General features: G+C 43.6%; 1 protein-coding gene and 1 non-coding gene across 10 annotated transcripts in view; one reads left to right on the top strand and one right to left on the bottom strand.

The window, feature by feature from the left end:
- Nucleotides 1-26,582, bottom strand: part of CLYBL (citramalyl-CoA lyase) — a 302,146-nt gene that overhangs the window by 272,886 nt on the left and 2,678 nt on the right. For 2 of the 9 annotated variants that reach the window (XR_016388643.1, XM_089899404.1), the window contains exon 1: nucleotides 1-188. Coding sequence is in view for 6 of the 9 variants with exons in the window: in XM_089899404.1 (XP_089755530.1) it covers nucleotides 1-53 (53 nt within the window). In the remaining 3 variants the exon portion in view is untranslated. The other 7 variants (XR_002645023.2, XR_016388644.1, XM_022576847.3 and 4 more) reach the window with 5 other exon arrangements.
- Nucleotides 18,747-18,819, top strand: TRNAR-CCU (transfer RNA arginine (anticodon CCU)). Its single transcript has one exon. It is a non-coding gene; the product is annotated as a tRNA-Arg (tRNA).

Consider the following 26,582-nt stretch of genomic DNA (forward strand, 5'->3'; position numbering starts at 1 on the left):
AGCCTCGGCAGCGCCGCTCCGCGCGCCGCTCTCCTCAGCAGACGCAGCGCCATCTTGTCTGCGCGCGGGCCCCGCCCCCGCCATGTCCGTCTCCGCTTCGTCCCGCCCCTGTCGCCACGCCCCCACGCCGCCGCGTTCCGCGCACGTCCTGCCCAGAGCCCGTGTCTCCACGCCCCGCCCCGTCCCCGCAAGCCACGCCCCCTGCTCTTGCGCACCTGCCCCCTCCGGCTGTCAGAACTTCCAGGCTGTAACGCGAGGCAGAGCAGAGTCCGAATGGGTGGATTTTGGGGTGACTGAATCCAACCATTCCCGTGCTTCTGGGTTTTTAGGGCGGGTTTTGAGAGACCTTGCATTCTCCCAGCCAGACGTGGCCAGATTTTCTAGGGATTTCTTTGTTGTTTTTGTTTAAATACTATACCTAACAAAGATTGTGAGTCTCACCGTGTGCGTGCCTCGGTTAACAGTCAATCCATTATGGGACATATATGACTGTAAAAGGGTCAGAATAGATGCTGCTGGCAGCTTTCTGGGCCAGAGAAATGCTTGTTGAAGACACGGGGCAGCGAACACAGCGCTTCACTCCAACTCCTTCCTGCCAGTCTGTCAAAACTCGGGCTTCACAGTCAGGAGAATGCTAAGGTATTAAAACAGCTTACCAGCTGTGTGACTTTGGACAAATGACTTAAGCTCTCCCTGCTGAAGTTTCCTCCTGTAAGATGGGAATATAAATAGTACTCATAGGGTTATTATAAGGATATGTTGCGTTAATATACTGAGAGCGTAAAGCCTCTTCTGGCCCAGAACACATGCTCAGTAATGTTAATTACTTCTCATTATTATTATCATCACACCAATTCCTTTCTTAAAAATCTTTGGTGACTTCCAATGAGAAGTGTTAAAATGAAAAACAGAAACAAACAAAAAAAAAGAAAAACAAATGAAGAACAACCTTGAAAATACCCTGAGCAGACAAAATCTGTTTCATCATACAAGCAAAGCCTAATTTAGCTTATTTTGCAAGACAACTTGACCTAGGTCATTTCTTGCTTATGCCTCTGGAAATCATAAGCAAAAACTTGAACTATTTCCTAAGGTAACCACTGACAAATTCCCTATATTGAAGAAAACTCTAGTATTGTAACCAATCACTGTGAAGAATAAACAGTCACTACTTTCTCACTAAATAAGCTGCTTTATAACAATATATCCCTGAGCCTCATTCCATGTTTTTGTTTGAGTGCTCCCAGTTTGCAAAATGTCTTTTTGATGTGGGCACAATAAACTTTTACCAATTACTACTTTGGGGATTCATTGGGTTTACTTCTGTTATTTATGAAATTTTGACAGAAGCATTTAGAATAAAACCCCAGTTCTTCACCATGACCCTGAAGTCCTTACTCTATCTGGCCCCTGCCTGTCCCTTCAACCTTATCTCAGCCCTACCCATCTTCTTTCTGTGGGTTTTTTTGGTTTCTGTTATTTGTTTTTTTAGTGCGATAAGCCCCCTCCCACTTCAGGGCCTTTGCACATGCTGTTTCCTATCCCCAGAATGCTTATGGCTATACTGTCACATCCTCCTGGACATTTACCCTACCTGCCACCTGCTCAAAGAGCCTGAGCTGACAACCCAAACTAGAGCATCCCCCTGGTCTATTTCACTGGCACAGCAACCTGATCATTTCCGTCACAGCCCTCATCACAATGTTTATCAATTTGGGAATTTACTTTCTTATTGTTGCCTTTCCCCTGGTGGTTCTCAAGGTGGGAAGGAACTACTGCCCATAATCAGGTGGGCTTTCAGAGTGCATTATTGTCATTTAGGGTGCAGGGCTAGGGACGTTTGGGCAATCCCACTCATAGAAGGGCTGCTAGTGCTCTGGTCTAGAAACGCCATCTACAGGAATAGAATGTGAGCTCTTTGAGAGCAGGGACCCGGTATATCTTGTCATTGCTGTGTGCCCACAGCACCTGGCTCAATGACTTGTAACCTGTAGGTATTTAATAAATATAAGATGAAAATGTTCCTCTAGCTTCATTATAATTCTGAGAACTGCCATATGAGTTGTTATCCTTACTAAAAATGCCCTGGTCCTTATGGCTTTTTAGGTAAAATACAACCTCCAATGACTTATTTGCTAAATGATTCAATATCTTTCAGATTCTGCTTGAAGAAATTGTAGCTGTGCCCATTCTCACCAGGACTGCTGTGGTTTTGTGGTTTTTTTTAAAGGTTTACTTTTATTTTTATTTTTTGGGCTTCCCCAGTGGCACAGTGGCTAAGAATCCGCCTTCCAGGACATGGAAGCAACCTAAGTGTCCATCGACAGATGAATGGATAAAGATGTGGCACATATATACAATGGAATTTTACTCAGCCATAAAAAGAAATGAAGTTGAGTTATTTGTAGTGAGGTGGATGGACCTGGAGTCTGTCATAAAGAGTGAAGTAAGTCAGAAAGAGAAAAACAAATACCATATGCTAACACATATATATGGAATCTAAAAAAAAGAAAAAAAAGGTCATGAAGAACCTAGGGGCAGGACAGGAATAAAGACACAGACGTAGAGAATGGACTTGAAGACATGGGGAGAGGGAAGGGTAAGCTGGGACAAAGTGAGAATGTGGCATGGACATATATACACTACCAAATGTAAAACCAACAGCTAGTGAGAAGCAGCCGCATAGCACAGGGAGATCAGCTCGATGCTTTGTGACCACCTAGAGGGGTGGGAAAGGGAGGGTGGGAGGGAGGGAGACGCAAGAGGGAAGAGATATGGGGATATATGTATATGTATAACTGATTCACTTTGTTATAAAGCAGAAACTAACACACCATTGTAAAGCAATTATACTCCAATAAAGATGTTTAAAAAAAAAAAAAAAAGAATCTGCCTGCCAATGCAGAGGACACAGGTTCAAGCCCTGGTCCAGGAAGATCCCACATGCCACGGAGCAACTAAGCCCATGCGCCAGCCTGCGAGCCACAACTACTGAGCCCGTGTGCCACAACTAATGAAGCCTGCGTGCCTAGAGCCTGTGCTCCACAACAAGAGAAGCCACCACAATGAGAAGTCTGTGCAGCGCAATGAAGAGTAGCCCCTGCTCGCCACAACTAGAGAAAGCCTGCATGCAGCAACAACCCAACGCAGCCAAAAGTAAAATAAATAAAATAAATTTATGGGCTTCCCTGGTGGCGCAGTGGTTGAGAGTCCGCCTGCTGATGCAGGGGACACGGGTTCGTGCCCTGGTCTGGGAAGATCCCACATGCCACGGAGCGGCTGGGCCCGTGAGCCATGGCCACTGAGCCTGCGCGTCCGGAGCCTGTGCTCTGCAACAGGAGACGCCACAACAGTGAGAGGCCCGCGTACCGCATAAAAATAAATAAATACATTTATTAAAAAAAAATTAAAAATCAATTCAAATAACACATTGCGTAGAAAGAGCAAGATGCAAATTTACCCAAAGCCAGTTAAGCCTCAGGGCCACTGAGTTGCACTGGTCCCCTCCAAGTCCCCACCAATGTGTTCACAAGGGCATTTTTTTTTTGTAAACTGTACCAAAGTAAAATATTTTAACTACCATTGGTTAAGACACTTTCTGCGTCTACTTCAACTGTTCCTCTCTTGGACTTCCTTTGTGTTGGGTGCCGTTGGAGTGGCTGCAGGTATTTTGGGAGTCCGGCCAAGGAGAAGATGAGCTGGGATATATTTGGTTTAGATTTAATAGAATACGTTTATGTGATTTGCAATCATTTCCATGTTTGGTTATTACTAGCAGTCCTAGTTTAGGAATGACTTTCAGAAATTCTGCTATCCACTGTGCTGACTCACCAGCATAAAGATGCAAAGGTCAGAGGATGTGCCCCTGGGGCACCTGGCACCAGAAGTGTGAGTAGTAGAAGAGAAACAAAGTTTGAAAGGCATGGAGCCAGAGACTATCTGTGGAAAATTCTTCCAGTTAACAGAAATGTAAAATTGTAAAGAGAGAGTTTGGTTCTTATCTGTACCTGGCCAACATGGAAGCTCTCTCCTGTCTGGAATACACTCTAATAACATTGTGGTGGCTTTCGCAGTGTCGGCCCAGCTCGGCTAGGACCACTTCTCCCATAATTTCCTTGCCTGTGTGGTACCGGGTTGGGGTCATTCACAAGAGACATTTGCACGAGCTCTGGAAGGTGGAGGTGAAGCAGCAGGTCACGTGTGCTCACCCTGCTGACACGGGGCAGTGTGTTAACTTCCTCTCATTTGAGATTATCTACAGATCTCATTACGTTGATATCCACCCATTTTTTTCAACTCAAACATTTATCGACATGATTCCTGACCTCAAGAAGCTAATCTGAATGAAATTCAGTCACGTGCTACAACATGGATGGACCTTGAGGACATCATGCTAAGTGAAATAAGCAAGTCACAAAAGGACAGATGCTGTACAATTTCACTTATATGAGTTTCCTAGTCAAATTCATAGAGACATAAAGGAGAATGGGGGTTGCCAGGGGCTGGAGGGAGGGGAAATAGAGAGTTAGTGTCTAATGGGTAGAGAGTTCAGTTTTGAAAGATGAAAACAGTTCTGGGAACAGATGGTGGTGATGATCGCACAACAGTGTGAATGTACTTAATGCCACTGAGCTGCACACGTAATATGGTTAAAATGGTGAATTTTATGATGTTCATATTTTACCAAATAAGAAAAAAGATTTTATTTTTATCTTTATTTATCTTCAAACAGAAGTATAGTTGATTTATAATATTATGTTAGTTTCAGGTGTATAACATAGTAATTCAATATTTTTATATATTACACTCCATTTAAAGTTATTATAAAATATTGGTTATATTCCCTGTGCCATACATTACATCCTTGTATGTTATTTATTTTATACCTAGTAGTTTATACCTCATAATCCCCTTTATCTTGCCCCTCCCCCCTTCCCTCTCCCCGTTGGTAACCACTAGTTTGTTCTCTGTGTCCGTGAGTCTGTTTCCGTTTTCTTATATTCATTCATGTTTTATTTTTTAGATTCCACATATAAACGAAAACATCCAGTATTTACTTGTCTTTCTCTGTCTTACTTCACTAAGCATAATACCCTCCAGGTCCATCCATGTTGTTGCAAAAGGCAATTTTTTATTCTTTTTTTTATAGCTGAGTAATATTCCATTGTATGTATATACCACATCTTTATCCATTCACCTGTTGATGGACGCTGAGGTTGCGTCCATATCTTAGCTATTGTGAATAATGCTGCTATGAACATTGGGTTGCATATATCTTTTCTAATTAGGGTTTTCATTTTCTTTGAATAAGAAAATGCAAACAGGAGTGGAATTGCTGGATCATATATAGTTCTATTTTTAATTTTTTAAAAAGGACATTTTGAAAAGAAGCTATCCATGAAAGAGGTAGACAGGTGTAAGTGGGAAAAATGGGTGGGTTCTGAGGTCTGCTGGTGATAATGGAGAAAAGGGATATGGAAATAGAAAGGATGCTGCAATTCCCTCTATGTGAGAGGGTCAGGGAAACCAGTAGGCTCTGCAGAGACGGGATAGCTCCCGGGACGTGGAAAGTGAGCCTGAAAGTGTTAGGAGAAAAGCAGAGAAAGCAGAGAGAACACTGCTCCAGATTGTAAACCACAGGAATGCCCAAGTCTCAACCAATGTTGCCCTACAATATACACGTCTCCTGAGTGGAAACACGTTACATTGTTACCACGTGGTGTTATAAATGTCATGAAACTCGAATAACTCTCACCGTTAATCGTCGAAATATTGAGTTTTTGTACTGGCTCAACTACAACTACAGTTTTGGGAAACAGTCACACCCAAGGAGATAGTGGATAAAAATATCTGATCAAACCATGGTTTACTATAACCATTTCGAGCTTAAATAACCATTTAAAGCCATAAGTTAGGAAAATGAAGCTGCATTATTCTTTTGTTACAAACACCAAAGCCTCTTTATCATAATTCATTTTCCCCTTCCTTTTGGTGTCTGGCTGATGTAGGTTATTTTCGCCAAAGTTGCGTCTCAAAGGCTGGAGGGCCAGTGTCACTGATTCAAGACTTCAGAATGTTGCGCTTAGAAAGAGGAATATTAGAGGTTCTGTGGAATAATTTTTCAACAGTGGCATAGATGGAACTACACTCTGAAATCATCCATCCCTCCTGCTGCTCTGATACAAAACCCTCCCAGCCTTACCTCCTGGCAGGCGCTGCCTTTGATAAGGTGATGACTATGTCTGGCTTTCTTGGGGAGACAGGAGACTGTCTCTCAAATTTAGGCCAAATGCAAAATAACTAGAGACCACATTGTGGACCTTCTGAGCCTTAGCTTTCTCTTTATAAACTGAGGAAGTTAGACTAGCTGACCTCTAAAATTCCTTCTGGCTCATCAAATGCTGATTGTATAAGATCCTTTTCTAATCTCAGCCTCCAAAACTGTGCTGCAGTGCCCCCTAGTGTCATAGGCAGGTTTCCCCCTGCTTCCCACACACTCTCTCGGGACTCTCCCGACCCTTCCCCTGATCCACTTTCTTTTTTACAAAGCACTTATCCATTTCTAAATTACTAGATAATAGGCTTATTTGTAATGTCTTTGTTGAATGTAAGCCCTATGAGAACAGGGATTTTTGCCTGTTTTGTTCATTGGTGTATCCCAAGCCCCTGGAACATATCCTGGCACAGGGCAGATGTTTAGAATTAATTTGTCCAACTCAAAGTGTTGAATCTTGAGGCATCCTCTGCCAAGATTATCCTTTACATCAGGGAGTCTCCAACCCCTGGGCCACAGACCTGCAGCAGTCTGTGGCCTGTTAGGAACTGGGCTGCACAGCAGGAGGTGAGCAGCGGGCCAGCAAACGAAGCTTCATCTGTATTTATAGCCGCTCTCCATCACTTGCATTACCACCTGAGCTCCGCCTCCTGTCAGCATTCTGGTGAGTTGTATAATTATTTCATTATATAGTACAACATAATAATGATAGAAATAAAGTGCACAATAAATGTAATGCGCTTGAATCATCCCCAAACCATCACCCCATCCATGGAAAAATTGTCTTCCACGAAACCAGTCCTTGGTGCCAAAAAGGTTGGGGGCTGCTGCTTTACATAATTTTCCCTGTTATTTTAATTTACTTTATATGTTAAAAGTTATCTTCAGCTGCTGTTTCTTAATTGCCTACATGGTGGGCTGAATAATAGCCCAGGAGATGTCTGCATGCTAATTTCCAGAACCTGTGAATATGTTATTTTGCAGTTTTGATGAAATAAGGATCTTGAGATGAGGAGATTATCCTGGATCATGTAGGTGGGCCCAATGTAATCACAGGGTCCTTGGGACAGGGAAGCAAGAGGATCAGAGTCAGAACAAGATGTGACATGGACTCAAGGTCAGAGTGATGAGAGGCCACAAGGCAAGGAATGTAAGCAGCCTCTAGAAGCTGGAGACGGCGAGGAAACGGCTTCTCCCCTCCGGCCTCCAGGAGGGACACAGCCTTGCCGCCACCTTGATTTTAACCCCATGAGAGCTATTTTGGACTTGTGACCTCCAGAACCCTAAGATAATAAAGCTGTGTTGTTTTAAGCCACCAAGGTTGTGGTCATTTAATACAGCAGCAACAAGAAATGAATATACTTGAAACAGAGCAGGACCATGTGGTCCTTCCCCCTCACGTCCTCCACCTACCTTTGTCTATGGAAAAACTTTAGCCAAATAAGTTTAATCAGAGAAGTGAGAAAACGCAGAAACAAAGGAAAACAGTTCAACAAGACTGAATAATAATAGTTTAGTCATTAGCATAGTCAAGGACCTGTTTTATAGCTACTGAAACCCTCACCAGGTGGAAGAAGTTAACTACATGATGACCAGACTGTAGCCATGACATAAGCTGCCACAATTCCGAGAACTGGACTCAAGGAAATGGGAAAAAACTGACCCCCGGAAAGGAAGACTAACTGTACTTAAAACAATCAAGATGACGCCGGTCAGACCACCACATGACCAATTTCAAGATGACCGTCAGAGCTGACTGTGCTGTTTCTACATGTAGCCCCCTCCCTCCATCTATAAAAGCTCTTGCCCACTGGCTGTCAGTGAAGGGGAGTCGGCCTTTGGACAGGTGTCCACACCTCCCCTCGCCCCCGTTGCCGGCCTCTGAAATAAAGCAAACTTTCCTTTCCACCAACATTGCCTCTTTATTGGCTTTTGAGTGGCGAGCAGCCAGACCCCACTTTCGGTAACACACCTAGTAAAAAGAAAACCTTCCCAAGCACACCTCCACAGACAAACTGGCTCTTAAAGAGTGCTTTTAACGCCAATTCCAAGTCCAAAGTGACACTGTTGGTTCAAATGACCACAAATGTCTCTGTTAGTGTCAGACAGAATCAACAAACTTTTGCTCTGGCCAGAACCTCCTTGACTGAAAGTTTCTAAAGAGAGCAGCTTAAGTAATTTTTCAAGCCAGAATTGGAATCCTTTTTCTGTATGTCATTTGAAAAGGACTCTCCACCCATGAACTGATTAAATAGAGACACCAAGCACTTACCACTGCCTGAAGTCACATTATACACTTATTTGCTTATTGTCTCCCATTTCTGTCATTCATTTATTTATGGTGTGCTGCTTTCCATTAGAATGTAAGCCCCATGAGGGTGGGAACTGAGTTTCCTTTGTTTGCTACTGTATTTTCAATGCCTAAAATGATGCCTGAGACACAGTAGATGCTAGATAAATATTTGTTGAGTGAATGGCTGGGAAGTTGACTTGCTAAGAAGATGTAAGAAATCCTTCAGCACCACTTTGCCCTACCTCTGAGAAAAAACAAATGATAGCAATTCAAATGCAGCTGAAAATGATGAGATTAAGAAAAAGAAAAAAAAAAAGCAAGCAGTCCCAGGTTGTTAGTTTTGAGTGATGGGAGGAAATGAAGGAGTCACATGAGGATAAGAGTGAGAATGCAGGTGGCACAGGAGTTACAGCCAGGCTTCAAAATGATCCCTTGCCTGTCTCTTCACAAATTACGCATTGAGGAAATAAAAGAGATATTTGCCTACTATAAGAGTCTTTTAGGTCCAGCAATCCCACTGCTGGAGTGGGATATCCGGAGAAAACTATAATTCGAAAAGATATATGTACTCCTATGTTTGTTGCAGCACTATTCACAATAGCCAAGACATGGAAGCAACCTAAATGTCCATCGACAGAGGAATGGATAAAGAAGATGTGGTACAAAAAAAAAAAAAAAGAAGATGTGGTACATACATACAATGGAATATTACTCAGCCATAAAAAGAATGAAATAATGCCATTTGCCACAGCATGGATGAACCTAGAGATTATCATACCAAGTGAAGTAAGCCAGACAGAGAAAGCCAAATATCATGATATCACTTATATGTGGAATCTAAAAAAATGATACAAATGAACTTGTTTACAAAACAGAAACAGACCCACAGACATAGAAAACAAATGTATGGTTACCAAAGGGTAATGGTGGGGAGATAAATTAGGAGTTTGGAATTAACATATACACACTACTATATATAAAATAGATAACCAAAAAGGACCTACTGTATAGCACAGGGAACTATACTCAGTATTTTGCAATAACCAATAAGGGAAAAGAGTCTGAAAAAGAATATATATACACACACACACACACACACACACACACACACACACACACACATATATATAAAACTGAATCACTTTGCTGTATACCTGAAACTAACACAACATTGTAAACCAACTATACTTCAATTAAAAAAAAACTCTATTAGGAATTTTGGTTATTAACGTATGGAGCCAGGGAGAGAGGCCCATGTCTTGGCCACTACCAGGTAGCCCTATGAAAAGTAAACAGTAAAGATGTTAAAAAAAAAAAAAAGTAAATAGTAATAACGTGAAAGAACTAATGTGCAAGGTTATTCCCTATATCATGGTTTATTATCACAAAATATTGGGGAAAAAAATCTAAATGTTCATCACCAGGGAACCGATTTTTTAGAGTATGGTACATGAAACAACAGAAAAGTATGCAACCATATAAAGAATAAGGAAATAAATTATTTCCTTAATATTTTATTTCCTTATTCTTTTTACTAATATAATGTATATAATGTAATATAATGTACTAATATAGAAACTATTTTATTATGTATAATAGAAGACATTGCTAGTGAAAAAAGACAAGGCACAGAACAATTGTATTATATTCTATCTTTTGTGTAAAAAGAAGAGTAAAATAAAAATATGTTTCATATTTTCTTATAGTCAATTATTTTAAAACTCTGAAAGGATAAAATAATGGTGCTAATGACAGGGGTTACCTGTTGGAGAAGGCAGGAACAAGGCAAATGGAGAAAGGGAAGGGAAAGGTTTTCACTGTATCCCTTTTGCAATTTTAAAACTTTTGAATCATGTATATGTATTATTTATTCAAAACACTAAATTTAAATCATATGAACAATAAAGCAAACAGAAGAAAAGAGAAACCACAGTCTCACCCAGCTAGACCTGGGTCCCTAACTCAACCTGATGCAGAGCTCCCTGCACCGTGTATGTGGACAGTGGGATACCATATGCATTTTAGCATCTTTGTGGCCACTGAGCTCTGTGTCTGTTTCATATCCCATATTGGATTAAAAACTCCCAAAGTCCCAGCCTGTTTCCCGGAGTGAGGGCCCAGGGACTTGCACAGCTGACAGAGTCTTCACAGCCTCTATGGACAGGAGACTTGATAAAATGTGTAACGTTGAAACATATAATGAAAGCTGGTTGGTTAAGACCCTCTGGCTTTGGTGGAATAATCTTTAATGCACCAGACAAGAAGATTGCTAACCAGCCTTATTACTGACAATTTCCTAATATCCCTGATAGGGCAGGCAGGTGATTTGAGGATTATCCAGACGCTGACAAATCCCCTGGGCCCTGACAGTCTCATTTACAAAAGAATCAAATCTGTTTATTGCTGATAATAGATGGTATGCCTTAAGGTTTGCTTGTAAGTAACATGTGCGTTGCTTTTTTTTTCTTTTCTTTTGGCAACAGGAACCAAACTTGGATTCATCCTGATAAACTGGGCATTTGGGACTTTATGTGATGTAACTGCTCTGAACAGTTTCCTAATCCCCACTTACTAAACCTTTGCACCCCAGCTCACGATGGCATAAATGGCCTTGATCCAGGTCAAAATGGTCCATGTAACCAAAGAGCCTACTCTTGTGGCTGACATTCACTAATCACTCTTCCTCGTTTTTATTTGTTGTTCTGAGAATTATTTAAAACAAAAGGACAAAGCACGTCTTGAACTTGTAGGTGTGACAAGCTGAACTCTTCATTTGTCTCTGTATTCCTTGCAACAGGTACAGTAGCTAACACACTGGAGATTCTCAAAACCAGTTTTGGGATTGCCTTGTTCATAAACTATCATCATTTCTGCAGTGAAATGTTCTTAGATATCTAAATTTTAGCAAACTACAATTGGAAACCCAAATAGAGACTAACTTAAATTAGCTCTGTCATTCCTTTTGATTTATAAGAAGTAAAATGTCATCTGCCAAATTCTAAACCTATGCATATTGTTAGTATTTAATCTTATCCATAACATCTCAATGAATGTGGTTATTTTTTTAAAGTGTTGCTGCATAAGAAAAATTTTCTAAGCGTAAGTTAATATCTCACTTAGCAAGATCTGCCTGACCCTTGATCTTATGACTATTCTCCTATGTAAGTTGCACCTGAAACCGATACACTAGCCCAGACCCCGAGGGAACTCTGGGCACCTATACTTTTTTTTTGGAGGGGGAGGCACCTATACTTCTGCAGTTTGCATACTAGTCTAGGGATCCATGAGGACCTGCCTGGTGAAGAACGTAATCGTTGGTATCCAAACTCATCCTATCCCATCTGTAATATTCTTCATTCTAATTTTCTGCTTAATGAAACAATACAGCTAGCCATAGGATTTCCAGCCTTCAAACAAGGCCCCTTCTGAAGGTTTTGTCATTAGTTTTCTCAAAATTAGAGGAGTTTTAGGATTCCAGAAGTTGAAAATGCCCAACTGCTAAATGTCTGTCTCTCTTTTTAAAATCCAATTTAGTATTCAGTATATGTTCATTATAGACAAATTGAAACCTATGGAAATAGGTTCTTATTTCTTATGGAAATAAATCAATAGGGACATAGGGAAGTTAACACCCAAAGGTAACTGTTAATATTCTGATGGCTTCCTTATAGACATGTTCTTATGCATTTTTCTCTCTGTGTGTGTGCGTGTGTGTATCTCTTTTTCTCTCTCCAGAAATGGATAATTAACTTATATAGATAGACACACACATACACATATATCTTAAAAATAACATCACATATAGATTGTTTTAAAACTTGTGTTTTTCCTCTCAGTAAATCACTGAAACATATATTTTAGGTAATATGGTAACTCTCCAACCCACATGGAGATACTCATACTTTTGTGGAAAAAAAATCAAACAAAATACATATATAAAAATACCAAAGACAAATCCAGAGAGAGACCCTATGTAAGCTGTGAAAATGAGTTCAGAGTATTAGAAAATTACTTTTTTCTAATTCAAATTTTTTTACTCTGGTAAACTTTGAAAAATATTTTTCACACTGTAAAATTTTTATAGGAACACAGCTAGGAAATTCTATTGTCATGCAATCCTAAGCTTAAAGTTTGCGAAATCTAGTTTTTGCTTCTTCTTTTTCTTCTTCTTTTTTTATTTTAAGCCTTTTAATTTAACTTATTGACCCCAGTATTTTTGCTACATCCATTGCTAGGATCAAATCGTTATTCTTTTCAAAAGCATTCCTTTAACCTGAGGTCAAACAAATGTGAAATATGAGGAAGTTATAAATAGACCGAAATCTAGAACAACCATAACCTTGATGTACTTTATCTAAATTTTTATAACTTTGAAGTGCACCGAATACAGAAAGAATGCAGAGCTTTTCTTTTCCAGCCAGAGAAACCACACACACAAAAAGAATAAAAAATGATCTCTTTCTCATTTCTGTAGTCAATTTCTCAACCCAAAAAAAGAAAGTGGGGGAGGATTTAAGTCAATCCAACAAAAATAAACTGTTGCTACTGTTTATTGAGAAAATAATTCCTTGAGATTTCTTTTTCCCCAAAGAACTACCAAAAAAAAAAAATCATAAAGAAGATCTCTGGCTTAGTTTATTTCCTAGAGGAAAAATTGTTTAACATCTGTTTATTTTGTAAAACCTACCAATAGCAAGTGGGCCCATAAAATTCCCCCCTTTTTTGTGTGTGGTGGGAAAGAAGCAGGGGGCAGGCTAAGTTTGGCCTGCAGTTGGAATATAGTTTGCTGCCTGGAATTGCCCAGTCTTGTTTGGTTTCTATAAGATTCCCAAGGTCCATGAACTCATGTGTCCCAGATGAATAGCCCAAAGGGAGAGGCTTGGGTTGGATGGTTGGAGTGAGACCAGACAGTGGAAGACTTTGAAATCCAGGCAGTAGAGTCTAGACTTGACTCTCTGTGCAGTGGATTGGGTTGACTCCAGTTCTCCCCCCTCTCTACATTTACACCTTTCCATAGGCTCAAAGTAGGTACAGTATCTCTCCTTGTCCCTTGACTTTGCGCTTGGCCAGTGACGACAGTGTATCAGTTCCAGCTCTAGGCCTCGTGAGGCCTCACATCTTTCTGCATCATTGTGAGAAGAGCACACCCTGGCAAAGCCCACCAGGAAGAGGCGGAGGGGGAGGAAGGACCCGTGGAACAGAGCTTCCCCACAGACCTGCAGTAGAAACAAACCTGCCCCAGCAGAGAGCAGAGTCCCCAGCCCAGTCCAGACTGGCTGAACCTCAGCAGACATATAAACGCTTGCCACTAATAAGTACCCATTGTGTTACACCCCTGAGTTTTGGAAGGCTCTGCTGTGCTGCATCATTGCACTAATACAAACTGATACACACCTTTAACCAAAATAAAAATCATTAAAAAATTTTTTAAGAACCTATACTTTAGGGAGTTTAACGTGTGGCTGTGTACAGGATGGATGAGATGGGGCAGAGATAGTATAGTAATCTGCCTGTCAGGTGATGAGCCCAGAACACGTGTGGAGGCAGCAGGTACAGGATGAGGCAAGACACTGACAAAGGATTCATGGCTAGAGAAATGCAAATTATGTAAAACGAGATTCCCCTTTACACCCACAACACAGGAAAAATTAGAAAGTCAGATGATAGCAATTGCTGAGAACGGTGTAGGGAGATGGAAATTAGCATGCAATGCAGATGGGAGTGTAGACTATGCTATCTTCCGGAGGTCAGCTCAGCAGAACTCAGTAAAATTCCTATGTGTACACCCCATGACCCAGCAATCCCATGCCTGGGTGCAACTCAGAAGTTTACCCAGGTCCGTTAAGAGGAGGTAGATAAGGATGCTCATCCCAGCAGTTTGTGGGAGCAGGCTGTTGGCGACAACCTAGTAACATCAAAGGGAAGGGCAGACAAACTGTGCTGGGTGCAATCTGTTGGGGGCTATGCAGCAGTTAGTAATGAACAAGAGGTATGTATAGCTGCATGGGTAGGTCATGCTGTGGAGGAGAGAAAAATGAAGAGAGAATGAGACCCATAGCCCAATACTGTATGTATGTACATATGTAGAGATGTGTGTATGTGTGTGTATATATATATATATATATGTATATGTAAGTATATGCCTGTATTTTTCAGAATTATGTACATATGGACATATTCAAGGACATACACCAAACATATTACAGGAGGATGGAGTAAAGTGGGAATGGGAGTGAGGTTTGGAAATAAAGAAAAAAATAAGAGAAGGGTCTTACATATACAGATGATACTAGTGGAATTAGCTAAATTCTGGTACCTGAATTCCAAACATATGGGTGTGAACTTTCATCAGAGAAAGTGGTGGCAGCTTCCAGACTGGAGGGGAACTTGAGTGAAGGGACAGGACTAGAGATGGTTTGAGAGCTCGCCATAGAGTGTTACTACTGGAGCTCTAATATGAATGAACTTTCATTCGATAAATATGTGACTTCACTGGTTCTTCCATTGCAGTATATCCCATTTGTGCCAGCTATCGATTTATTGCCTCTCAGGGCTCCAAATCCACCTTACTTTGCTCTGCCCTGTGACACTGGAGCTGGAACCCTGTAAACATGTCTCCTTTGCCTCCTGTCCCAATGGTAAGTTTTATCAGTAGCAGGGACGGGAAGAACACTGCAGGTGAAAGGGGCTTTTTTCCCCCCTAGTTTCAGTGTCTTTTTTCTTGTTGCTACAGCGTAAAAGCCAGTGGGGCCAGCGGGAGACCCAGTGACACACAGTTTGAGAAGTTTCACTGTCACTCCAGCAGTGGCCTCCCAGGGTATTTCACCAGCACCCCAACTGCTTTGCCAGGGGGACACAAGCACCCCAGCAAAATGCTACCCCATCCAGTGGCCTCGGTCATACCCTCCCCAATGAGTTCTTAACCTGTATGTCTTCCTTGGATAATTTGCCTCTGCTCTAGAGGTAGTGCTTTCTCCCTATAGCTGTGATTCCTGTGTCTTTAGAGTTCTCTTTACAGTTAATTCTCTCTTAGCAATTTAGTCATCTCTATGCTAAATTTTCCCCGTTCAAATTACTGGTGTGGTTTCTCTTCCAACTGGACCCTTTGAACAGTAAAGCAGGAAACAGCACAGCACAAGCCTTTCCATGCTTCTCACCCTTCACAGCTGACTTTCACTGTCTCCTTTGTCTTCTTGATTCACTGCAATCAGAAACTTCATTGATAAATTCCTAACTGTCCAAAAGTCATCTTTCAGACCTTTTCTCTCTTAATTGCTTCTCCCTGATACCTACCATGTTTCAGACCATTCCTTTCGAAGCCAATACGGTTCTATACGGTAGCAAGAGCTACCATGTTGGAGTTGGACAAAACTGCTTTGAAGTCTCAGCTCTGTCAGTTACAAGCCTGGTGACCGTAATCTTTGTGAGCCTTGGTCAGCCTTCTCATCTGTAAATTGGGGAATAATGATGTTGATACGCAGGTCACAGATTATTTTAAAGAATAAATATGGTAATTTATGTAAAGCATCAAAGCATAGGGCCTGGCAAATAGTAAGCGCTCAACAAATGCTGGCTCCCGTATGTTAATGGCCCTCCACCATCCCCTCCCCAGTGGATCCTAGGCTCCCTTCTACAGCACCTTCCTTGGGCAACGTTACCACACAGGAGACTCTTAACTACCACCCACTTACTCCGTCATGCCTTCTAGATCTATCTTCCTCCGAGACCTCTCTTCTAACCCAGCAAGGGGTCTGACGTCACCTGAGCACCTTATCACACCTACAACCCCCTTGCGAACCCCCCAACACTGAGCACTTTCTCGCCTGCACCTCCATGTGTCCTGGCCACAGCTGACCAGCCAGGGACAGGCACTCCAGCAAGAGCTACACCTCGAGACCGGCCACAGCAAGCCTCCACCCAAAGCTGGGGGTCTCTCTACTGACACCGTGACCCTGGAGACCCGGTAGTCCCTCTCTGTGGGCTCTTTTAGTGTGAGACAGACAGGAACGTGGTATGCGCGGCCAGAACTGAAAGAAAACAAGAAAAGCCAATTTGCAGATCTCTCATGGCAATCACGCCTAGGGGTAGGCAGTGGCATTGAAGAGGAGAGAGAGTCACAGAAGCAGCAGAGATGTAGCAAAGCCCCGTTATCGGGAGTGGAGTTCCCATAGAGCCAGCAGCAAAGGACACCCCGTGTTGGGCAGCTGGAAGGGCTGGGGGCTCCTGCTTGTCGTGAAGAACGTGCCACGACTCCAGGGAGCCTAGATGCTGAGGTGACTTCCTGTCTCTCCTACTTCCCATTGCTTCACTTCACTCATTCATTCTGTCTCTGTCACTCTCTCATAGAAATAGCTTTATACAGCTTTTTCCCCCCGACTGTAGTAGGAGATGCTCATGATCATGGTCTTTACCATAAGTGCTGCCACCTGAAAAAAACCTGAAAGGGACTTCGCTCCTTACAGCCTGAAGGGGCTTAACAACATCCCAACAGAGCTTCAGGCTTGTCTAGATCCATCTGCCAAACTGACCACAGGAGACCCTTTCCTGGATGTCCACTGAACATGTGCATGAATGCATACACACACACACATGCACGCACACGCACACACACACTAGCAGGGGGATAAAGGAAGAATGAGCCAGGACGGGACACAGTAAAGAAGCAGCTAGAAAGGCAGGTAAGTACCTTAAGACAAGGCACTGAGCAGATGCCAGTAGATTCAAGCTCTGGTTCTCAGACATCAGGGGGCATCAGAATCACCTCAATGGCTTGTTCAACCTCATCTTGCTGGGTACCTCCCCACCCGCTGCAGAGTTTCTGATCCAGCAGGTCTGGATCCAGGCCGGAAAATATGCAGTTCTAACGAGTTCTCAAGTGATGCTGCTGTTGCTGACTGGGGAACCACACTGAGAGCCACCAGAGTTTCAAGAAGAAGTGAATGGCTAAGGAAATCGAATACCTCAGAGGCTTGGCGTGAAGTACCGGACAGATTGAGGAAATGTCTATGCTGTCAGTTCAGATAGTAATTTCCAGAGAATAGCAGATTGGTGGCTTCCTGTCCCCTGAAAAAATACCAAAAAAGCTATTCCTGTCCCCTGGGAATACCCCATTGTCAAAAGCTGCAGGCAGCGTGGGTGAGCCCTCTTCATTAAAGCTGTCATCAATCACACTGCCCCAGTGCCCAGCCCTGACTAGGACAGTCGCAGTGGGTTAGCGGGTCAGTCAGCGTTTGTCACCCTCAGCATCCTGCACTTTTAACCAAACCCTCAGGTCAAAAGCCTTCAGTGCGATAAAGGCATTCGTAGTCTGAATCCACATTTCAATAGAACAGAAACTGAAAATAAGCAAAATCACTTTGAAAGGTGATTAAGAGAGTCACCCCTTGAAAACAGCTATCATTTGTCCATCATCCAGGTTAGAGGTCAAAATAGGAACGAGGAAGCAAAGGCTCTACAGCTCCCTCAGATGGACATTTTAATTTCAATTCTGTCCCCACTTTAGAGCACATTTCATTACTTGCTGAATATGGGAAGTTATTGGTTGCCTACCATTTAGTTTCCTAGAGTTGCCATAGCAAATTAACACAAAACAGGTGGCTTAAAACAACAGGGGGACTTCCCTGGCGGTCCAGTGGTTAGGACTCCATGCTTCCACTGTGGAGGGCCCAGTTTCGATCCCTGGTCGGGGAACTAAGATCCTGCAAGCTGTGCAGCACGGCCAAAACAAAACAGAACAAAGCCCAAATCAAGGTGTCAATAGGGCCACACTCCCTCTGAAACATGTAGGGGAAGGTCTTTCCTCACCTCTCCCATCTTCTCGAGCTTTGCTGGCCATCCTCGGCATTCGCTGGCTTGCGGCAGACATCATCACTCCAGTGGCTCTTAGTCACCACGTGGCATCTCCCTGTGTGTCTCTGCCCTCTCATGGCGCTCTCCTCCTCTTATGAAGACACCAGTCATACTGAATTAGGGCCCACCTAACGCCACTATGTCCTCGTCTTAACTAATTCCATCTGCAAGGACCCTATTTCTAAATAAGGTCACATTCTGAGGTAGAGGGAAAGGGGAGGGGGGCGGGTAGGACCTCAACATGTCTTTTCTGGGAGGACACAATTAACCCATATTATCTACCCAGGACCCTTTACTCTTTCCTGATGAAACCCAAGTTTTCCCAGGATTTCCCTGGCAGTCCAGTGGTTAAGACTCTGCACTCCTAATGCAGGGGGCCCGGGTTCAATCCCTGCTCAGGGAACTAGATCCCACGTCGCAACTAAAGATCCCACACGCCACAACTAAGGCCTGGCGCAGCCAAATTTATCTAAAATCAAAAACAAACAAACAAAAAACCCAGGTTTTCCCAAAAGCATGTTAACTGATACAACTATGAACAAAAATATCCAAGCTGAGACTGGGAAGACCCTGCCCATGTGGCAACTGCTTGTCCCAACAAGTCATTCCTGTGCAAAAAATAGGTACTTGGGGTAACCCACAGACTGTTCTCTTGAAGAGCTTACGGCTATGGGGACTCTGGGCAAAGTGACAAGCCTTTAAGAGATGGGCACATCAGAAGGCCATATATAGTCGTGGCACGTCTCAGATCATTAGTGTGCCAATTACCTGCTTTCCTGGATTTATCCCCATTAGTTGGGGGAAGGTTGATCCTTTAAAAAAAAATCTACCTAAGCTCTTGTAATAAAGCCTAACATATAATAGGCACTTAAACTGCATAAATTTTCAAATATTGTTAAATATGTTTATTTTGCTAAATCCTTTTTCTGCCCCATTGTGAGCAGTTATCTGCCTATGCCACAGAAAGAGTGAGAAAGTATTTTACTAAAGGAGCAGATACTGGTTTTCCCAACTAGGAACCGAGGAAGTGGATGCAGAGCCTGAGGGACAGCTGTGGGTGCTCAGGCTGGGACCATGTTCAGTGTTTTTGCAAGTAGATTAAATAAGACAAAGTGGCAAATGCTGACGCAGAAAATGCTGGAATGTTGGCAGAGAGTCTGTGTTTTTCCTCAGGCACCAAGTAATAGTGGGTCCCCACGGATTTGGATGGGGCTCAAGTGGGGCTCAAGTAGCCTTGGAAGGAGGTCGGGTAATAGGATGACTTTAGCTCAGCCCAGGAAAGACAGCGTGGACCAGACCTGCAGGGGTTTGACCCATAAAGTTGGGTGCAAACTCAAGGAGACTTTCATGGACCCACTTACACATTGCAAAACAGATATGCTAGGAAAATTGTTAAAGATTTGGAAATGGGCAAAAGAGATTATTAGTATCCTTCCAATAAAATGCTGGGGTGTTTTCCCCTGACCATAAAGGAGTACCAGATCCTATAAGGGTGTGTGCACCTCTTTTTTTTTTTTTTTTTTTGCGGCTCCAGACGTGCAGGCTCAGCGTCCATGGCTCACGGGCCCAGCCGCTCCACGGCATGTGGGATCCTCCCAGACCGGGGCACGAACCCGTGTCCCCTGCATCAGCAGGCGGACTCTCAACCACTGCGCCACCAGGGAAGCCCCTCTGACTGTCTTTGATTGGACTAGTATACACTTCTGTAGAGATAGAAGTAAACTTGTAGAAAATGGATAGTCAGGCAAACGTTTCCTGTCTCTAGCAATGCCAATGAGTCCTGTTCACAGTAACTCAAAAGAATCTTATCCGGTAGAGAATATAAATCCCTGTAAGTCTCAACTCATTTGACCTGGTTATAACCTCTTACTTGTTCTTTCACTAATTAATAAGTTAACTAAAATCTTTAACATGCAAGCAGTTTATATTTGTCTGAGTCACATTTTACCTTTCAGGATATTATACTTTAACAGTTAAAGAGGTAAATAGGAGTAAAGTGAGGATGTCTGGAGTCTCAAAGTTTCAACATAGACGTAGTAACTATGGAGAAAATCAAGCCAGTGCTGGGGAGGGATGAGAAAGTAACCTGTTGGGGAAAAAATTCAAAAGCGGTGAAGTCTGTCATTGGACCTTTCCGATTCTCTTTTCTCTAACCTCCTAAAACCCTAACTTTCCTCATCTTGCTGACCCAAGGCTATATAAATGTCCTCTCTAGAGACCCCACCAGGGTCTGAACCCACCCCTCCATCCCCAAGGTCCAAAATTCCTTTTTCCTTTCCCAGCAAGACCCTCTGCCTAACTAAGAGGTTGAAACTGAGTACAACTCCTCAAGGGTATTTTTTTCTTTCCTTTTTGAGAAAAAAAATTTTTAATTTTAGATTTATGCCAAACTGGTGAAACTGTGGTAGAATATATAACATGATAGCTATCATTTTTAAGAGTACAGTTTAGTGGCGTTAAATACATTAAAAATACTGTATAAATATCATCACTATCTATACCTAAATTTTTTTCATCTTCCCAAACACCAACTCTGTAGGCATTAAACGATAACTCCCACCCCTGTTAAGTCCTACCCTACTTTCTGTCTCTATGAATTTGACTACTCTAGGTACCTCATATTAATGAAATCATACAATATTTGTCCTTCTGTGACAGGCTTATTTCACTGAACATAGTGTCTTCAAGGTCTGTCCATGTTGTAGCATGTGTCTTAATTTCCTTCCTTTTTAAGACTGAATATTCCATGGTATGAATATACCACATTCTGTTTATCTGTTCATCTGTTGGTGATCATTTAGGTTGTTTCCGCCTTTTGGCTAATGTGAATAATGCTGCTATGCATTTTTTCTCTTCTTTTTAAATTACTTGGCCATAAGAAGTTTTTTTTTTTTTTTTTGCGGTACGCAGGCCTCTCACTGTTGTGGCCTCTCCCGTTGCGGAGCACAGGCCCAGCGGCCACGGCTCACGGACCCAGCCGCTCCGCGGCATGTGGGATCTTCCCGGACCGGGGCACGAACCTGCGTCCCCTGCATCGGCAGGCGGACTCTCAACCACTGCGCCACCAGGGAAGCCCTTATTTTTTTTTATTTTTTATTTTTTTTTTGCGGCCATAAGAAGTTTTAAAAGCTCTCTCACTGGGGCAGTGTGTGCAGTTTGAAGACTAGGAATTCCACTTTGGCTTGCCCTCATCTTCTCACAAACCAGGATCTGCAACCTGGCATCCTGCTGCTGAAAGATGGCTGCCCTCCAGCATACTCTCCTGCAGCACATGCCAAGGAATGCTTGCTACCTCCCCTCGCTCCCCATCCTATTAGCTGGTATATTAGTTTTGTACGGCTGCCATAACAAAATATCACAAACTGGGTGGCTTAAAAAATAGAAATTAATACCCTACAGTTTTGAGGCCATAAGTCCAAGATCAAGGTGTTGACAGGTTTGGTTTCTCCTGAGGCCTCTCTCCTTGGCTTCTAAATGACTGTCTTCCCTCTGGGTGTGTCTGTGTCATATCCTGTTCTTATAAGGACACCAGTTATATTGGATTAGGGCCCACCCTAATGACCTCATTTAACTTAATTACCTCTTTAAAAGATCTATGTCCAAATACAGTCACATTCTGAGGTACTGGGGGTTAGAACTTCAACATATGGATTGGTGGGGGGGACATAAGTCAGCCCTAAACAGCTAGTTCAGGGTTGAACCAGATTGACAGCATATCACTCTCACACACACTGAAAGTTTTTTGTTTATTTATTTATTTGACTGCACCATGTGGCACGTGGGATCTTAGTTCCCCAACCAGGGATAGAACCTGTGCCCCCTGAATTGCAAATGCGGAGCCTTAACCACTGGTCCACCAGGGAAGTCCCGACCCTGAAAGTTTTTACTCTGCTGGTTTGATGAAATTGGGCTTATGGAATAGGTGAGCACTTTTATTGACATAGCCTGGAATCTGCTTAGTGGACAAAAAACCACTTAAGACCAAACCAAAACTGCAGAAATCCCTAGAAGGAAATTTCATTAACTTACTGACTCAACTGCATCCCAGGACAGGGTTTTCTGGCTGCTTCCTAAGAAGAATGTCAGGATGCTGCCAGCGAAGGTGGTAATGGGGGTGGGAAGGAAGCTGGTTGTGGACTTTGTGATTTGGGGTAAACTGCTTAACTTACTGGGGCTTCAGTTTCCTCCTCTGTGAGAACGAGGGTCTCTTTAGGCCCTTCCTGAGTACTCAAACATGGGCATCACCTGGAGCTGGTGAGATGTGCAGAATCTCTGGACCCATTCCAGGCCCGCTGAATCAGAATCTGCATCTTAAGATCTCCAGGTGATTCACAGGCACGTGGAAATTTGAGAGGCACTGATGTAAGACTTGTTGGGTCTGGCAGTCACAGAGGGAGATCAAGGAGCCAGTCACTATGAAACAATTTCTCCCCTCCTTCATTTCGTCCCCTCAGATAGCAGGTTGGAGGAAAGATGTTCATCCCTGCTTCTAAGCTGCTGTGAATAAAGGTAGGAAAGGCTCTCATCCTATAGGCAGCTGTCACCCCATTCAGAGCAGAAAATAAGGGTTCAAACGCAATGGCCCCCTGCCACTTGCTAATAATCCTTGGCTGAGAGATTTAGGGAATGAGCAAAGACCAACAGGATTACTGGGTTAACTTCAGAACTCCCCCCCACCCCACCCCATCTCCACCCCGCAATCTGACATAGATTCATGTTATAAAAAAGGAGAGCTGAACTCAACAGTAAAAAACAATCCAATTCGCAAATGGGCAACAGACATGAACAGACATTTCACCAAAGATGGCAAATAAGCACATGAAAAGATATCCATTATCAGTAGCCGTAGGGAAAATACCAATTAAAACCACCATAAGATGTCACTACAGGGACTTCCCTGGTGGTCCAGTGGTAAAGAATCTGCCTTCCAACGCAGGGGACGCGGGTTCGATCCCTGGTCGGGGAACTAAGATCCCACATGCCGCAGGGCAACTAAGCCCGTGCACCGCAACTACTGAGCTCACGCGTCTCAACAAGAGAGGCTGCGTGCCGCAAACTACAGAGCCCACATGCTCTGGAGCCCGTGCAGAACCCACATGCCCTGGAGCCCACGTGCCACAATTAGAGAGAGAAAACTCACACGCCACAACTAGAGAGAAGCCCGCGCACCGCAATGAAGACCCGATGCAGCCAAAAAAATAAATACAAAAAAAGATGTCACTACATACCTATCAGAACATAAAACAATAGTGACATCAGCAAATGCTGGTGAAAATGTGGAGAAACTGGACCTTTCATATGTTCCCAGTGGGAATGTAAAATGGTACAGCCACTCTGTAAAACAGTTTAGCAGTTTCTTATAAAACTAAACCATTAAAAAAAAACAAAAAAACTAAACCATTTGACCCTGTGATTTCATTCTTGGGCATTTATCCCAGAGAAATGAAAACTTATGTTCACAAAAAAACCTGTATAAAAATGTTCAGAGAGGCTTTATTCGTATTAGCCCCAAACTGGAAATAACCCCAATGTCCTTCAATGTGGGTAACAAACTCTGGAACATCCACCCTCTGGAACTTTCTCAGCGATAAGAAGAGTTAACTGCTGATGCACAATACAACCGGGATGAATCTTCAGAGACTTATACTGAGTAAAGAAAGCCAGTCCCAAAGGTGACACACTGCTTGAGTCCATTTAAATGATATTCTTGACATGACAGAATTACAGAAATGGAGAATGGATTAATGGTGGGAGGAGGACGCGGGAGGTGAGGATAGCTATACAAGGCCAACCTGAGGGATCCTTGTGGTGATAGAAATGTTCTGTACCTTCATGTATCAATGTCAATGTCCTGATTTTGATATTGTGCTATGCTTTTGCAAGATGTTATCACTGGGGGGGAACTGGGCAAAGGGTATGCAGGGTCCATCTGTGCTGTGTTTTACGATTGCATATAAATTTACAATTCTCTCAAAAGAGAGACAGAAAGAGATAAAGAAATAAAAAAGAAATTATTCTTTAAAAAAAAAAAAGAAAGACATAGAGACCTGGGTCCTGGTCCTCATTAGAGAAATGTGCTTCAATTCTTTGCCAGTTGAGGAATTCTGGTGCTTCTGCTGGGTGTGAGTGGGAAGGGAGAAGGTCAGAGAAGGGGAAAAGGAGGACTTTTTAAAAAAAAATAAATTTATTCTATTTATTTTTGGCTGTGTTGGGTCTTCGTTGCTGCCCCTGGGCTTTCTCTAGTTGCGGCGAGCGGGGGCTACTCTTCATTGTGGTGCGCGGGCTTCTCATTGCGGTGGCTTCTCTTGTTGTGGAGCACAGGCCCCAGAGCACGCGAGCTTCAGCAGTTGCAGTACGCAGGCTCCAGTAGTTGTGGCTCGCAGGCTCTACAGCGCAGGCTCAGCAGTTGTGGTGCATGGGCTTAGTTGCTCCGCGGCATGTGGGATCTTCCCGGACCAGGGCTTGAATCCGTGTCCCCTGCACTGGCAGGATTCTTAACCACTGTGCCACGAGGGAAGGCCAAGGAAGATATTTTATTTATTCTCTAGCAAGCCCTACATTTCTGGGCTAAGTAGACAAGTGCTTGGACCATCCTTCCTCAGGAAATAACTGGTTGCCAAAGTCCAGCCAAACCTCAGAACCCGCCAGAAATCCTAAGAAACTACAAAACAGATCTTCTGTGCCCTCGTGGGCACATGTCAGAAGCCCTGTTTGTCAGCAGGATGGGCCTGGGGGACACTGCTCTGCAGCCTCCAGATGTGGGAGAAGTCTGTCTGGGGTGTTCCTTCAACCACACACTACCAGGAAGCTAGGCCTGGCTCAGCTGTTCTTTCATCAAGGCCCTGGGCAGCTTCTAAGACCTGCCTTTGGCTGAGGGCCTCATCAAATCCCACTTGAAGACAAGAGGGAGTTTGTGGGACAGGTCATCTCCCTGAGGACTGCCGGGTGCCCAGTCGGAGGGTTCTGGAACTTCCCTCCCACCACATCCCTTGGCATCCCACCTACTTGAGTCTTGCCCCTTCAGTGTTTACAGGGTGCTCACAGACTAGTGGAACTTCAGCTTCTTGCCCTGCCCGGTGCAGACAAGGACAGTAAAGGCATGAGCCAAGGGCGACACCTTGAGCTGCCCTGCAGTTCACAGTGCAAGTGGCAGGATGACGGGAGTCAGGCTCCATGAACGGAGAGCAAGTCACTGTCCTCCCTTTTCCTCCACCGCCCAGTCGGCAACTGAAACCCTCAGAACGCACCACAGGTTAGCTCCTTCTTGCCGGGAGCAGGATCAGGGTATATGGGGCCCCCATCTCCCAGCAACGCTCACATCTTCCAGCAATTTCTCTCCTTCCTATAGCGGCCACGTTACGATTTTAAGAAAATAAAGAGTAATATGCTACTCTGGATAACGCACACATAGAACATCTAGAAAAGCTGGTGAAATCAGGATAAAGATTGCAATGCCAAACCACTGTGTTTGTGTAACTAGAACATTGAGAGGACCAGAGGAACTGTGGCTTAACGTAAAATGACATCCTTACCCAACTCCCATTTAGCCTTTCATCATTTGCTGACAGAATTTCACATACGTTTACTCGCACATACCTCATAGCAGCCTGAAGATTAAATATTTGAATGTAAGTGCAAGTCAGACGGGATCAAAGGAGATTTTACAGATTTTTCACAGCTCTGAAAGGTAGGCTGCATCTTCCAGTGGAAGAGGGCAGCTCATGGGCACTGTGTAGGGTCTGCGCTTCCTTCCCTCGGGGCGCATTTCACCAGCAGCACCTTGGGCTTTGGTTGGTGGGGGTCGCCACAGCTTCCTGGGACCATCCTAGGAGGCCAGGGCGCAGCAGGGTGAGCCTGGGGAATTGCCAGAACCTGGAGCCTGAGCTGGGAGTGTGTCTGAGGCACCCGTGCACCTGGGCTTCCGGCCACAGCCTAGGACCGTGAGGGAGGACACGAGGAGTCCCTTCAAACCCCGGAGGGGCTGCTCCAGAGCGTGAAGTCAGCCACCTCGGGGGAGCAACGACGAGGTGCCGAGAAGGAACTACTCCCCAGCTGTTCACACCGATCCTTGGATTTCTTTTCCCCTGGGAAACAAAGCTCATTTCACTGTTACATGGTTAAAAATGCAACCACCCTGACATGGATGTAAAAACAAACAAACAAAAT

The sequence above is a fragment of the Delphinapterus leucas genome, chromosome 18, assembly GCF_059928025.1.
Source record: "Delphinapterus leucas isolate spDelLeu-1000000601 "Yukka" chromosome 18, BTC_Dleu_Yukka2, whole genome shotgun sequence".
Classification (NCBI taxonomy): Eukaryota; Metazoa; Chordata; class Mammalia; order Artiodactyla; family Monodontidae; genus Delphinapterus; species Delphinapterus leucas.